The sequence below is a fragment of the Crocuta crocuta genome, unplaced genomic scaffold (assembly GCF_008692635.1).
Source record: "Crocuta crocuta isolate KB4526 unplaced genomic scaffold, BGI_CrCroc_1.0 scaffold131, whole genome shotgun sequence".
In the NCBI taxonomy this organism is placed as follows: Eukaryota; Metazoa; Chordata; class Mammalia; order Carnivora; family Hyaenidae; genus Crocuta; species Crocuta crocuta.
Window position 1 is genome coordinate 16,813,086 of NW_027528977.1, and position 15,450 is coordinate 16,828,535.

Sequence of the window (15,450 nt, forward strand, 5' to 3'; positions counted from 1 at the left end):
TCATGTAAGAAGTAATTGTTAGTTTTTCCCCCATCTTCTTATTCCCATCAGTAGAAAGTAGTTCTTCACAGATGAGAGTCTTATCTCAATGGCTCAATGAAACTGGACAAAAAAGGAGATTTCATCTAAGTAAACTTCAAATTAGAGGCATCCTAGTATCTCTCACCCACCAGTAGCCAGTGACCAGCCAAGTTTGGGCACTCACAGACTGCTGAATCAAACTCAAGATTTTATAGGGAATTACAAAGCTCAGAGAAGTCAATTGTACTGTCCCAGGTCACACAGCTGTTTATGAGCAGAACCAAAACTAAAGTCTAGATTTTCTCGGCCCTTTCTGTGTTGTTGCTATTTGCTTTCATGTTGGGCAAATAGCATATAGGAACAGAATGCTATTCAAATAAATTTAAAAATAATTAGGCTAAAACATCCAAGCAAGATAGATCAAAATAGAAAAATTAGAACAAGGACACAAGGAAAATCATAGAAGTAAATATCTTCATAAACACAAAATTAAGTGGACTAAATTTGCCAATTAAAGGAGTAATCTGGGGGGCGCCTGAGTGGCTTAGTCGGTTAAGCGTCTGACTTTCGCTTAGGTCATGATCTCGCGGTTCTTGGGTTCGAGCCCCGCGTCGGGCTCTGTGCTGACTGCCAGCTCAGAGCCTGGAGCCTTTTTCAGTCTGTGACTCCCTCTCTCTCTGACCCTCCCCTGCTCACGCTGTCTCTCTCTCCTAGAAATAAGAATATTTTAAAAAATAAGAAAAAGGGAGTAATCTGGGTTTAAAGGGAGAAAAACATCTATACCATTTTTATAATATAGAATGGTGACTAAAGTAAAATGTGGGACAGGTGGAGATACCATTTTACAAAAAAGCCCATGCTAATGCAGCAACACAATAGGAAAGGATCTCACCAGAGAGACACTTGTGGAGGTGAAGGATTTGTGCCCTGTATCAGGTACCCTGGCCCCTGCTGTACCAGAGAGACAAACTCCCAGAACATTTGGCTTGAAAAACCAAAAGAGTTGATGTCCAGGGATCCCAAAGTGCTATAGGAAGTAGATTCCTCTCTTGGAGGGCTCCTACACAGTCTCATTAACCCCAAGACTCAGCCAAAAAGCCAAAAGTTAGGGGAAGTTGCCTGGCAGCAACCCACAACATGAGGAATACCACAGGTACAGGGGACCTTCCTCAGGAGTAAGGGGTTCAAGCCCCAAATTGGGTATCCTCGGCTCTGGTGATCTGCACTGGAAGACCTGATTTTGAAAAATGGCAGGGCTTAGCTCCAGGGACTTCGAAAATTAGTGGGGTTTAACTACAGGACAGCCCAAGGGCTATAGGTTACTACAATCTCACTCTGAGGCCCAGAATAGAGACAGCAGTTTGAAAAGCACCCGGGCCCTAAGTGTAGGAGAGCTATTGACTAATTTTAGGGTATACGCAGAGGGGCAGAGATTTGTAAGAACTTTGGGAACAGAAGGGCTGCTGGGCACCATTTTTCTTGACCTTGGTCAGTCCAGCTGGACGGATGCTGGTGGGCAACAGTTCTGACACTCTCCAGCTAGCTACATTGCTAGTACCACTCAGCCTGGTATCCGCTGTGGCCCTACCACACCCAGTCCACCAACCCAGACCGGTGTCCTTCCAAAGCAGTTCCCGCCATACTACACCCAATAGGCGCGTTTGGGATCAGCACCCCTCCACAGCAATTCCTGTCCTCGGGAGGAAGGGAGACAACCTGCCCACCAACATGCACATAACAGTCACTGCCAGGCCCCTCAGCACGCCCACAAGCAGTCACCTCCCAGTCATAACAGGAGGGTACACAAAGCCCACACAGGGGACACTCCATGGTTCTGGTGACCACGGGGAATTGTGCTTCTGGGCCCCAAAGGCCCACTCATAAGACCACTACCTTCAGGAGACAAAGTTGACCTACTAACACATAGAAGCACAGAATCAGACAAAATGAGGAGACAGAGGAGTATGTCCTAAGTGAAATAACAAGACAAAATCTTAGAAAAAGAATTAAACAATGGAAATAATCTACCCATTAGAGAGTTCAAAGTGGTGGTCATAAAGATGGTCAGTGAATTTGGAGAAGATTAAAACTCAGAACTTCAACAAAGTGATAGAAAATATAAAAACCAATCAAGCTGAAGAATACAACGATGGAAATGAAAAATACAGTAGAGGGAATCAACAGCAGATTAGAGGATGAGAACAGATCAGTGGTCTGGAAGATGAGGTAGTGGAAACCATCCAAGCTGAAGAGCAAAAGGGAAAAATAATTTAAAATTTTAAGTTTATTTATTTTTGAAAGAGGGAGAAACAGCATGAGCAGGGAAGGGGCAAAGAGAGAGGGAAACACAGAAACCAAAGCAGGCTCCAGGCCCTACATAGGGCCTGACATGGACTTCAACTCATGAACCGTGAGATCATGACCTGAGCCGAAGTCGGACGCTTAACTGACTGAGCCACCCAGGCGCCCCTAGAATTTTTTTTAAATGATGATAGACTAAGGGATCTTTAGCAAAACATCAGATGTACTAACATTCACATTATAGATGTCCAAGAAGGGAAAGAGAAAGGGGCTGGAGGTTTATTTAAAGAAATAATAACTTCTCTAACCTGGTGAAGGAAACAGACATCCAGATCCATGAAGCACAGAGAGCCCAACAAGATAAACCCACAGAGGGTTACTAAGACATAGTAATTAAAGTGTCAAAAATTAAGCAGAGAGTCTTAAAAGCAGCAAGAGAAAAGACACTGTTCTGCATAAAAACAACTTCTAGTTTCTCCCTCAGCTTTTTTTGTCCAGTGTTTCTGAAAGCCTTCCTATTTGGTAGAAATGGAACATTCTGCCACACATAATGGCTACTGAATGTAGCTAGAATTTGTTTTTTTTACTATAAACAATTTTAATAAGATGTAGTAAGTTCTCTGACCAAAAGAAATCCAGAACAACAGGCTTAGGGAGGAGAAGCACTTATTCTNCAAATTTTTACTGAGTTAACTCTAAAATTATGTGGACATTCCTAGAACTTTTCCATTGTACAGAAAGGAACATCCCACTAAATTTGTGAATGTATGAAAATTAGATATATTTGGGATTATTTAGTGGCCCTTGTCTTCAAGCTCACTCTTCTTTCTGGTCAGTGTGAGTAGGAACAGATGTGAGATTAACCCCTCCAAGAATTACTTAACTGCTTTTGTCAAACACGGTTTGTAGCAAAATGTATGAAACACTTTTAATTACCCCAGGTGAGTTGAAATGTTCTGTATTCTAGTCATCTACATGAGATATGATGAAGGCCTAAAACACTTATCCTCAGAATTATCTGAGGATAATAAAATTGTACATGTGTGTGACAAAAATAATGTAGCAGTGAGTTGATCTGGGACTTCAAGTACTAGAGTTTGTGCTGAATGATGTGTTTGAGGGGAATTTTTTTTCCTTGAAAAAATTTAGAAAGCTTTACATTCTGGCTCTTTGTGTAGTCGAAAGATTATTTTTCTTTTGTATTTTTGGTCATTTTGCTAAAAATGCCACTAATTTTGTGTTTAAAAGAACTAATGAGGAATGTATTTTTCAAAGGAGTGAATGAAGTTAAAATTCAAGGTTTTGAATTCTATGAAGTATGCAACTAAATTTCAATTCTGATATACTGCTGGTTTTGTTTTTGTTTTGTTTTTTGCTATTAACATCTTTCGTTCGTTACAGTACTTACAGTTTCAATAGCTTTCAAAGAACATTTCAGCTTTTAACATAATTTGTAAAGCATATATAAGTAATGCAAATAGTTTGAGGTGATTTTGGCTTTACATTGTATCTCTAAATCATGGACATCATACCTGTCACAGTCAGTAGCTACTGCATATATTAAGCCATTTTGAAATTGACCACCCCCACCCCGGGGCCCATTTTAGTTTACAACATTTAGAAACAAATGGTAACTTTATACACCTAACATCAATATCTTAGTCTCTTGGTCCCAAATATAATTAATGGCATTAGGATATAAGTCATATTAAGACAGTTTTATCATGTTTTTGTACATTGTATGCTTTCCCTTTTTATTTGAACTACATTGAGACCTTCAGCTTTTTAACTGAAGTTGAATGGCACTTGTCTTCTGTCCAGTGACTGACCAAATCCTACCTAGATGTTTGTATGTTTGAATTTTACTTACACAAGCCATTTCAATTTAAGTTGCCTTATTCTATCACATTGTTCTTGTCAAGTTGAGCTTTGTCATGTTGGAATTCTTCTAACAATGAATCTGTGATGTAAAAATGTATGATGTGCTATAAATTTTATTCATCATAAACTAAGTTATAGCCTATTGTAACCTATAAAACATTGCTTGTAAATCATCTAATTTATTTTTTCATTTATGTACATTTTCTTATGTAAATTTTTAAATATTTGTTGTGGTCTGTTCCGTAAACATTCTTGTACTTTTCTCCTTAATCCTTGTTTGCATGAAAGAAGCTTAGGTTTTGCTTGTTTATATCGGCCGGCCATTAGGCCAACTTCAGTACTTTCTGCCTTCTTTTCTGTAGTTTTAACTTTTTCTAGTTTTCTTCATATTCTAAATAAATGTTAAAATCATACTTTTTATTTCCTACTTTCCAAATAAATTCTCTAGGTTGTTTAATATGTGTATCTTTTTATTATTTCATTTTATATATTGTACTCCCTCATTTCCACTCTGATTAAAATTGTAACTGAAATTAACCTATAGTACAATGTAAACTCAGAACAAGGACTTGGCAAACTCTTACTTCTATCCTGAGTAGCTGACACAGAGAAGGCGTTCAGTAAATAAATACTTGATGGATGAATTAATTGTACAGAAATTGTCCTTATCTATCTAATCTGTCATGTAAGAAGTAATTGTTAGTTTTTCCCCCATCTTCTTATTCCCATCAGTAGAAAGTAGTTCTTCACAGATGAGAGTCTTATCTCAATGGCTCAATGAAACTGGACAAAAAAGGAGATTTCATCTAAGTAAACTTCAAATTAGAGGCATCCTAGTATCTCTCACCCACCAGTAGCCAGTGACCAGCCAAGTTTGGGCACTCACAGACTGCTGAATCAAACTCAAGATTTTATAGGGAATTACAAAGCTCAGAGAAGTCAATTGTACTGTCCCAGGTCACACAGCTGTTTATGAGCAGAACCAAAACTAAAGTCTAGATTTTCTCGGCCCTTTCTGTGTTGTTGCTATTTGCTTTCATGTTGGGCAAATAGCATATAGGAACAGAATGCTATTCAAATAAATTTAAAAATAATTAGGCTAAAACATCCAAGCAAGATAGATCAAAATAGAAAAATTAGAACAAGGACACAAGGAAAATCATAGAAGTAAATATCTTCATAAACACAAAATTAAGTGGACTAAATTTGCCAATTAAAGGAGTAATCTGGGGGGCGCCTGAGTGGCTTAGTCGGTTAAGCGTCTGACTTTCGCTTAGGTCATGATCTCGCGGTTCTTGGGTTCGAGCCCCGCGTCGGGCTCTGTGCTGACTGCCAGCTCAGAGCCTGGAGCCTTTTTCAGTCTGTGACTCCCTCTCTCTCTGACCCTCCCCTGCTCACGCTGTCTCTCTCTCCTAGAAATAAGAATATTTTAAAAAATAAGAAAAAGGGAGTAATCTGGGTTTAAAGGGAGAAAAACATCTATACCATTTTTATAATATAGAATGGTGACTAAAGTAAAATGTGGGACAGGTGGAGATACCATTTTACAAAAAAGCCCATGCTAATGCAGCAACACAATAGGAAAGGATCTCACCAGAGAGACACTTGTGGAGGTGAAGGATTTGTGCCCTGTATCAGGTACCCTGGCCCCTGCTGTACCAGAGAGACAAACTCCCAGAACATTTGGCTTGAAAAACCAAAAGAGTTGATGTCCAGGGATCCCAAAGTGCTATAGGAAGTAGATTCCTCTCTTGGAGGGCTCCTACACAGTCTCATTAACCCCAAGACTCAGCCAAAAAGCCAAAAGTTAGGGGAAGTTGCCTGGCAGCAACCCACAACATGAGGAATACCACAGGTACAGGGGACCTTCCTCAGGAGTAAGGGGTTCAAGCCCCAAATTGGGTATCCTCGGCTCTGGTGATCTGCACTGGAAGACCTGATTTTGAAAAATGGCAGGGCTTAGCTCCAGGGACTTCGAAAATTAGTGGGGTTTAACTACAGGACAGCCCAAGGGCTATAGGTTACTACAATCTCACTCTGAGGCCCAGAATAGAGACAGCAGTTTGAAAAGCACCCGGGCCCTAAGTGTAGGAGAGCTATTGACTAATTTTAGGGTATACGCAGAGGGGCAGAGATTTGTAAGAACTTTGGGAACAGAAGGGCTGCTGGGCACCATTTTTCTTGACCTTGGTCAGTCCAGCTGGACGGATGCTGGTGGGCAACAGTTCTGACACTCTCCAGCTAGCTACATTGCTAGTACCACTCAGCCTGGTATCCGCTGTGGCCCTACCACACCCAGTCCACCAACCCAGACCGGTGTCCTTCCAAAGCAGTTCCCGCCATACTACACCCAATAGGCGCGTTTGGGATCAGCACCCCTCCACAGCAATTCCTGTCCTCGGGAGGAAGGGAGACAACCTGCCCACCAACATGCACATAACAGTCACTGCCAGGCCCCTCAGCACGCCCACAAGCAGTCACCTCCCAGTCATAACAGGAGGGTACACAAAGCCCACACAGGGGACACTCCATGGTTCTGGTGACCACGGGGAATTGTGCTTCTGGGCCCCAAAGGCCCACTCATAAGACCACTACCTTCAGGAGACAAAGTTGACCTACTAACACATAGAAGCACAGAATCAGACAAAATGAGGAGACAGAGGAGTATGTCCTAAGTGAAATAACAAGACAAAATCTTAGAAAAAGAATTAAACAATGGAAATAATCTACCCATTAGAGAGTTCAAAGTGGTGGTCATAAAGATGGTCAGTGAATTTGGAGAAGATTAAAACTCAGAACTTCAACAAAGTGATAGAAAATATAAAAACCAATCAAGCTGAAGAATACAACGATGGAAATGAAAAATACAGTAGAGGGAATCAACAGCAGATTAGAGGATGAGAACAGATCAGTGGTCTGGAAGATGAGGTAGTGGAAACCATCCAAGCTGAAGAGCAAAAGGGAAAAATAATTTAAAATTTTAAGTTTATTTATTTTTGAAAGAGGGAGAAACAGCATGAGCAGGGAAGGGGCAAAGAGAGAGGGAAACACAGAAACCAAAGCAGGCTCCAGGCCCTACATAGGGCCTGACATGGACTTCAACTCATGAACCGTGAGATCATGACCTGAGCCGAAGTCGGACGCTTAACTGACTGAGCCACCCAGGCGCCCCTAGAATTTTTTTTAAATGATGATAGACTAAGGGATCTTTAGCAAAACATCAGATGTACTAACATTCACATTATAGATGTCCAAGAAGGGAAAGAGAAAGGGGCTGGAGGTTTATTTAAAGAAATAATAACTTCTCTAACCTGGTGAAGGAAACAGACATCCAGATCCATGAAGCACAGAGAGCCCAACAAGATAAACCCACAGAGGGTTACTAAGACATAGTAATTAAAGTGTCAAAAATTAAGCAGAGAGTCTTAAAAGCAGCAAGAGAAAAGACACTGTTCTGCATAAAAACAACTTCTAGTTTCTCCCTCAGCTTTTTTTGTCCAGTGTTTCTGAAAGCCTTCCTATTTGGTAGAAATGGAACATTCTGCCACACATAATGGCTACTGAATGTAGCTAGAATTTGTTTTTTTTACTATAAACAATTTTAATAAGATGTAGTAAGTTCTCTGACCAAAAGAAATCCAGAACAACAGGCTTAGGGAGGAGAAGCACTTATTCTTCCCTTTTTTTTTTTTTTTTTGAGAGAGAGAAAGACAGGACGGGCAGAAAGAGGGAGAGAGAGAGAATCCCACTGTCAGCACAGAGCCCGATGCAGGGCTTGAACTCATGAACCATGAGATCATGACCTGAGCCAAAATCAAGAGTCAATCACTTAACCAACTGAGCCACTCAGGTGCCTCATTCTAGCGTAAGCAGAGGAGGAGACGGATGGAAGAAACAGGAGACATGGGAAGAGGAGACAGGAATGACTACCTACAGGACATGTCTGAGCTAAGTCTCAAAAGCATGAGGTAGGAGTAAGTAAAATAAGGGCTGTGGAGAAGAAACTACACTACAGGAAGACATGATCATGAGCAAGGCCCACGAGTATGAAACAGAGGTCATACAAACATTTCAGAGTTACTGAAACAAAGTTCAGTGGTATGAAACAAGACTGAAGTAGTCAGAACTTGACCTTTGGAGGACTTTGAATGCCATACGCTATTTTAGTCATTCAAGCTACTGCAACAAAACAACACAGACAGGGTAGTTTATACGCAATAGGAACCTACTTCTCACAGTGCTGGAGACTGGAGTCTGAGGTCAGGGAGCCAGGCTGGTTGGGTTCTGGTAAAGATGCTCTTCCAACTTGTAGAATGGCCCCCACATGGTAGAAGGGGGAGAGACCTGTTGGGTGCCTCTTTTATAAGGCATCAATCCCATTGGAGAGGGCTCTGCCTTCATGACCTAATCATTTCTCAAAGTCCCCACCTCCTAAGTCAGTTCTGTGCCCCAATTCCAAAATGTGGTGATGGGATGCCCTCCCTTCCCCCTTGCCCCCCCCCATACCACCACCAGTTCTCCAACACCATCTAGCTGTCCTACAATTTAACTCAACTCTGACATTCTGTACCTGGAGATAGCCTCAGATCCCACAGGCTGAGGGCTCAGTCCCCCAAGATACCACACTCCCATCTTCAGATGCCAACAGTAAGCCCTGGTTGTTACCTGTTACCTGCTATAAATCAGAGGTTCGCCAGAATTCTTGTGTGATGTTTTCAGGCACCCAGTCCCCAGGCAGAGCCTTGGCTGGAGACAGTAGGTGCAAAAGCGTTTAATGGGCAGTGGACATGAAGCCATATCTAATGCAAGACTTGGTGGCCACCGGGGAGTGGGAATGGCAAGCATGAGAAATAGAAGGAAATCTATAAATATTTTTGCTCAAGAGACAGAAAATCCCATACAAGACAACTTCAGCATTGAGTACTACTTAGAGTCTGGATGAGGAGATAAACATCGTAGAATTTGGCTCCTGATTAAATATTGATGTGCAATCTCTCATGTCTCATCAGAGGTGATCACAAAGGCTTTACTTAGCAGACAGGGAGGGGGAAGCTGCCTCTGCATGCCGGATTTGGTGCACAGCCTGCACATTGGGGTCTCTGAAGGACTCAGGGACCCTGGCAGGTAAATTGGCACTTCTACTCTGTCCCTTCTATTTCTAGGTTTCTTCATCTGAGGCTTTAGAGGTCTCCTTCAGGTACCTCTGTCACCCTTTGGAGGCAGCAGGGGAAATTGAAGACCCTTTTCCCCTCTCTGATTCAGTACTCAGAACTTCTCCAGTCATAGCCTTTCCCATCTTCCCCTACCGCCTACCTTAGGGTCTGTAAAACTACTAAAGCCTTTTGTTCCAGGTGCTGGAAACAGTGAGATGACTGCCCACGCCCACCATGGAGCTCTCATCTTCCTGACCCTCAAGCAGGACCATTCCATCGGGGAGATGGAAGAGGGGAGCCGGCACGTTCTCTACTTTTAGCTTCTTGCTTATTCCATGGCAGCAATTAAAGCCTTAATTCTGACACCTGACAGCTCAGCTGTCTCCCAGCTCAGCTGAACTTTTGACAAACTTGATCTGCGTGCAGCCCTCAGGGGCCAAATGGACAGGAACATCAGTAACTTTGTTTTCAAGCATAGACTTCAACCCTCCTCCTCTTTGGAATCTTAGGGAATATCCTGGGCTGTCACAGAAGCCCCAAGTACCAGCAGGTACTGAAGAAAAGTTCAGCTATTGTCTTTCAGTTACTCAAAATACTGTCCTAAATCTGCCTTTCCCAATCAAAGATGAGAATGGTATGAGATTTTAAATACTGGGTGTCAGCCCTGGGTGCACATTAGAATCACCTGGGGGACTGATTTTAAAAAAACACACTGAAGCCCAGTCTTTCCCTAGAGCATCTGATTTTAATTTCACTAACTTAAAGAAGCAACATAATCCTGTTCTAGAATGTTCCAGACCTCCCACTTTCTAACCAAACCACATTGGGTTAATTCATATCACTTTCCTGGGCCTCAGTTTCCTCATCTGTCATATGGGGGTGATAACACTTGCCTCCCAGGAGGTGGTTAAGTTAAACAAGTTGTCCAGAAGCACCTGACACATAATATGTGCATAGTTAAATGCTGTGTCATCCAAAACATGAATCAAGAGCTTTCAGAAGAGGGATTTCTCCTGAGCCCAAAGGCCTAGAAAACTACTTGGAAGAGTTAGATTTGCCTCCTTAAGAAGGAATGTTGACATTTGGGTGGGTAGAGACACAACGGGCCAGTCTAAGATGTAAGTAATGAGGGCCCTGGGCCCCATACTTTACAGGACTTTGCTCAGACCTTCCTCTGTCAGCACCTTGTCCCATAGGGCAAGGAGCCCATATGGAGCAAATGCCATGCACCCCAGGAGCGCATGTCCCCATCTTCTAGATCATGAATCAGACACCAGAACCCAGCCTAGGCAGCCTGGGCCTGCTTCTACAGTATTCTTTAGGCCAGTTCTCCTGAGAGATCACACTTCCAGTTTGTAACTCTAGTCCCTTGGAGTGCCTTAAAGAGGCTATTTAACAGGCATGGGGACAGACCTTGGACTTGAAGGCTGGGATACTATAAACATGTGCATGAGGCCTTTCATGGTATGGAGCAGATGAGGGCTGGAAAGATGGAGGGCAGGCCATGGGCCAGGGGCTTTCATATGTTCTCTTTCTCCAGACCACACAAATGTTAGAAGTAGCTCCAACACCACTGTTCATTTTACACCAATTCATTAGCTGAACATTTACATTTCAGTATTTTTCTGGTATGTTTGTTCTGATTATGAAACTTAAAATATTTTTAAAAATCAAATAATGCTTAGCTCTTTGCCTGAGACCTCATAAGTGCTTGAAAAATATGAATGAAGCAGAATCCAAACATACTCACTGCAGCTTAGATGTGCATCTTGCTTTGTAGCAGGATTGCAGCTCAGGAGAAAATTGCCACTTTAAAGGAAGTTGGTTTCTTCCTGTTTAAAACAGTCCCTTTTGGATAAAGGTCCATTCTCACAGGACTTCTCCCTCCATACTCTTCCTCTCTTTATCCCAGGAGACATCTGGGAAGGGGGAGGCTCACAGACATCATGGTAATGGTGAGGGAAGGTGAGATTGAATCTGTGTTGTGGTCTCTGCCCCAGCTTGTGCTGACTTACTGTGGCCCAGAGTTCATCACTCCTGATCTTCAAGTATCAGCCTCTTACCTCCCTGCACCTGCTGCAGAGGCGACTGCAGGAGGCCACGCACTAAATTCTTGGGCCAGGCTCCACTGTGGCTCTTGCCAGGCAGCTGATTCTCTGAAACTCAGCAACAACTTGTATCCGGCTTTCAGTTTGAACACCGGGCCCCACTGAATCCCTGCTCAGTTCACCACCCCTGACTCCAGTGAACCCCCTGGCTTTTCTGCTAATTCCTAACTCTCAGCTACCTTGTCATCTTACATTGACAATAAGAGGAAGGCTGGGAGGGAGGAACAACATGCAGAGCTCTGTGCAGGTATTTCACATTGCACATGGGTTTCCTCAGTCAATCCTTACAAGCCAGTATGACAGGCATTTTAGCTGAAGGTTCCTGTCCCACGCTAGTGTTATAGGCTGAATTGTGTTCCCCTAAATTCAAGTGTTAAAGCCCTAACCCTCAGTGTGACTGTATTTGGAGATGGGGTCTTTAAGAGGTAATTAAGGTTAAATGAGGTCATAAAGGTGGGGCCCTAATTTGATAGGGCTGGTGTTCTTATAAGAAGAGAAAGAGGGGCACCTGAGTGGCTCAGTAGGTTGAGAGTCCGACTTTGGCTCAGGTCATAATCTCAGGGTTTGTGAGTTTGAGCCCCATGTCAGGCTTGACAGCCAGGTGCCTGGAACCTGCTTCAGATTCTTTGTCTCTCTCTCTCTCTCTCTCTTTCTGCCTCTTCCCTATTCACATTCTGTCTCTCTCAAAAATAAATAAAACATTTCAAAAATTTTAAAAAGAGAAAGAAACACCAAAGAAGCCCCCCTCCCCGATCCTCTTCCCCTCTCCCCGTCTGCTCCCCACCATGCACACAGAGAAAAGCCATGTAAGGACACAGGGAGATGGCAGCCACCAACAAGTGAGGGAGGGAGGCTTCACCAGAACCCAGCTCTGCTGGCACCTTGACAACTTGGACTTCCAGCCACCAGAACCATGAGAAAAGTAAGCAATCCAGACTGTGGTATTTTGCAATGATGGCCCAAGCAGTCTAAGACACTTAGAGACCACAATCTAATACCTTCTGGGAACCCAAGCATTCTTGGCTCTGAGCATGTCAGGTGCCCAGTGTCACTGCTGCCTATTTCTTGGGCCTCACTCCCCACCGGAGTTACAGTCCCATACTTTTCCCTGCCTTTATTCTCTAGACGGTGTTTCAGCTTCCCTCCCATTTTCCTTTAGTTCTAATTCCCATATTTCTCTTGGTACTTACCATGTTGTTCCATTGGCTCAGAAGCCCATCTGCAACTCAGATACATTCTTTAGGAGGCTGTTTTCATGCCATTTCTCCATCGATAGTCTCATTTCAAGCAACTTCATACATGGACTATAAATTGTCCCTGTGTATGTATGTGAGGCTTCTCCTGCCAAGGTAAGAGGCTGAGTTTTCCCTGTTTGGTCTCCCATCCTGGAGAACAGACACCCCATAAAGAAGAATCAAGTGCTCCTTCTTGAGGCTGAGCTCACTTTGACAGAGGTTGGATCCTGTAATACTTTGGAGGTTTCCTGGGAGTCCATCCCCAGCCTCAGGGCTTCATCCCAGCATCAGATTAATAAGCCTCGGACTGAAGAGAGGGATTTTCAAAGCAAAGGAGCCAGCATAGATCTCCATGGAAGGGCTACAGATTTTTGAGTCAGATTCCTATGAATTTGATTTCTGGCTGAGAGCCCTACTAGAAGGTCTTAAGCAAGTTATGTCATCTCTCTGAACTGCAGTTTTCTCACTAAATGGGAATAACAATCCTTGCCTTGCAGGTTTGTAATGAAGATTGCACACTCTTTTTGGAAATGACTAGTTGGGTTTTTATAGGCATTATTCCATTCACCCTATTCCTCCTGAGTCACTCTGGCCAACAAATCTGAACTGTAGCTCTCAGCCTGCATTATAGTTTTGGTGTGCATGTGGGGGGCTGGGGGATGAAGGGACGTGAGGGGGGATGGATGGATGCCTTTTTAAATATCTGATTTATCTCATTTTGTTTAGGAAATATCCTCTCAGAAAATGCAGACTAACTGCAATCTGTGCCCCAGCATATCTTTAGGAAGGGAGAACTGTTCTCCTAATAATGCATTCCTGAGTGATCATTCCCAGACTCAATATCAATGACCTTAGCAATTGGCAATGAGGATTTTCTTTAATGTATAGAGTGAATGAATAAATAAAATGCCTTTTAAAGGACTGGTTTTGGAATATTCCCAGCTCTCCTGGGATTGCTTATTCTCCCACTCCCTTTGGGCTGGTTTAGAGAACCAGAATTGAATGTAATGAGCCCAGCAACTCAGGATTGTAGGAAATGCCTTTCAGAGACAGGTACTTTCTGAAGTCCTTTATGTAGTTGTTTCTCAGACACTCGGTGATACCACTTTGGGCATATTATGCCTTGCTGTAGTAACACTCTGTGAAGTAGACTCACATCCTACCTCCCTGCCTTGTTTTGTTATTTTAAAATCTAAAGGTAGCACAGGGAAGTGGAAGAAAGAACACAATGAAACCACAGAACTCTGTTCTGTGTGTGTTCACATGTTGAGCTTTGTGATCTGTCCAGTGTGGGCCCTGTAGAGGAGAATTAAAATCCCACTGGCATAGAGGAAATAGCAGTGGATTTACATTCCCAAATTTAGATTCTATCTCCTAACTGGTTATGCAAATGTGTGCAACCAGTTTTCCTTCAGAAGCCCTGATGTTTTCCATGTAAAAGGAAATGGTTAACAGAGCCATCTCAGAGCTGGTATGATGAATTAATGTACTAGGGAATCCAAAGGGCTTACTTGAGGAGTAAAGTACTAAATATATATTGTACTGGAACTCTGGCTTAGAGTCAGACAAACAGGGTGTGTCACACTATACTATTTTTCATCAATATCCAGTACCACTCCCTGGAGTCAGGCTTGATTGTGTAACTTAGCCAATGTAAATCGAAGTACCCCCTCAATTCCAATGGGGACTTTACAGGCTCATTAGTAATTCCCCAGCTCTCTACTCCCTGCCCCTGTGATGAGAAAGCATGTGTGAAGAAACGCTGAGGGGCCTGCAGGGCCCTAGGTCATTAGAGTAAACACAACTCCCATTCAGTTCCTTGATGGCTTCCTATCACCAGCTGTTTTAGCTTTGGGGGGATTTGGGGATTGATCGTTATTGCAGCAAAACTGTCTGACCTTACTGATACACCTGGGTACTGTTTCTTTACACCGTTTAATGGACAAAAGAAAAAACAACACACAAAGAAAACACATACATGGTTATACTGATCACAGCACAGTCTTAGATCTCAAGGACAGCCCTTGCTGAGTGCTACTTGCTGCCACTCTTGGGAAGGGGCCGGTAGACCCCGACGACTACAGCGTGGTCTCTCTCATAGGGCTCCAGGGTCAATTGCTCTTGAGGCTTTAGGTTCTCTTGCTGCAACTTCCTCACCTCTGAAGCAAACACCGCCTCAGCAGACGCAGTGGAGTCAATGCAGTTAGCCTTAATGGAGATAAGGAAGTGGCCCCCATTGCGCAGGAAGGTGTGGGCATTCAAGGCCACTATGCGGGACTGGTCAGGCTGGGCCACGTCGGCAAAGATCACATCCACCATCCCTATAAGCATGCGGTACTTGAGCGGGTGCCGGGCATCTTCGAGAACGGGGATGATGTTAGTTCGCTGCTTGGCCACATTAACCAGGTCGCGGCCAGCGCGGTGGGAGAACTCAACCGCGTAAACCAGGCCGTCGGGGCCGATGATGTCAGAGACGTGGGACACCGTGGTCCCCGAGGCGGCGCCCAGGTACAGCACTTTGGACTTGGGCTTGATGTGGATCTGGTCGACCCCGCCCAGGATCGCGGCGGCCAGCTTGGAGCGGAAGGGGTTCCACGTGCGGTACTCCTGCTTCACGCCTCCCTCCGTCACCGCGATGCGCCGCTCGCCGTACACCGAGTGGCCCGGCACCATATTCAGCGTGACCAGCGCGTCCTCCGCCCCGCGGTAGATGAAGACACCCTCATGCCGGTGAGGCTCCACCGTCACGGC

The 15,450-nt window shown here is 43.8% G+C and overlaps 1 protein-coding gene across 1 annotated transcript; it reads right to left on the reverse strand.

The window, feature by feature from the left end:
- Window positions 1-14,615: 14,615 nt before the first annotated feature.
- On the reverse strand, window positions 14,616-15,450 carry FBLL1 (fibrillarin like rRNA 2'-O-methyltransferase 1; the record flags this gene model as incomplete). The annotated part of the gene is made up of 1 exon (XM_077757362.1): window positions 14,616-15,450. A coding segment is annotated over one exon (717 nt), but the record flags the coding sequence as incomplete, so codon positions are not given.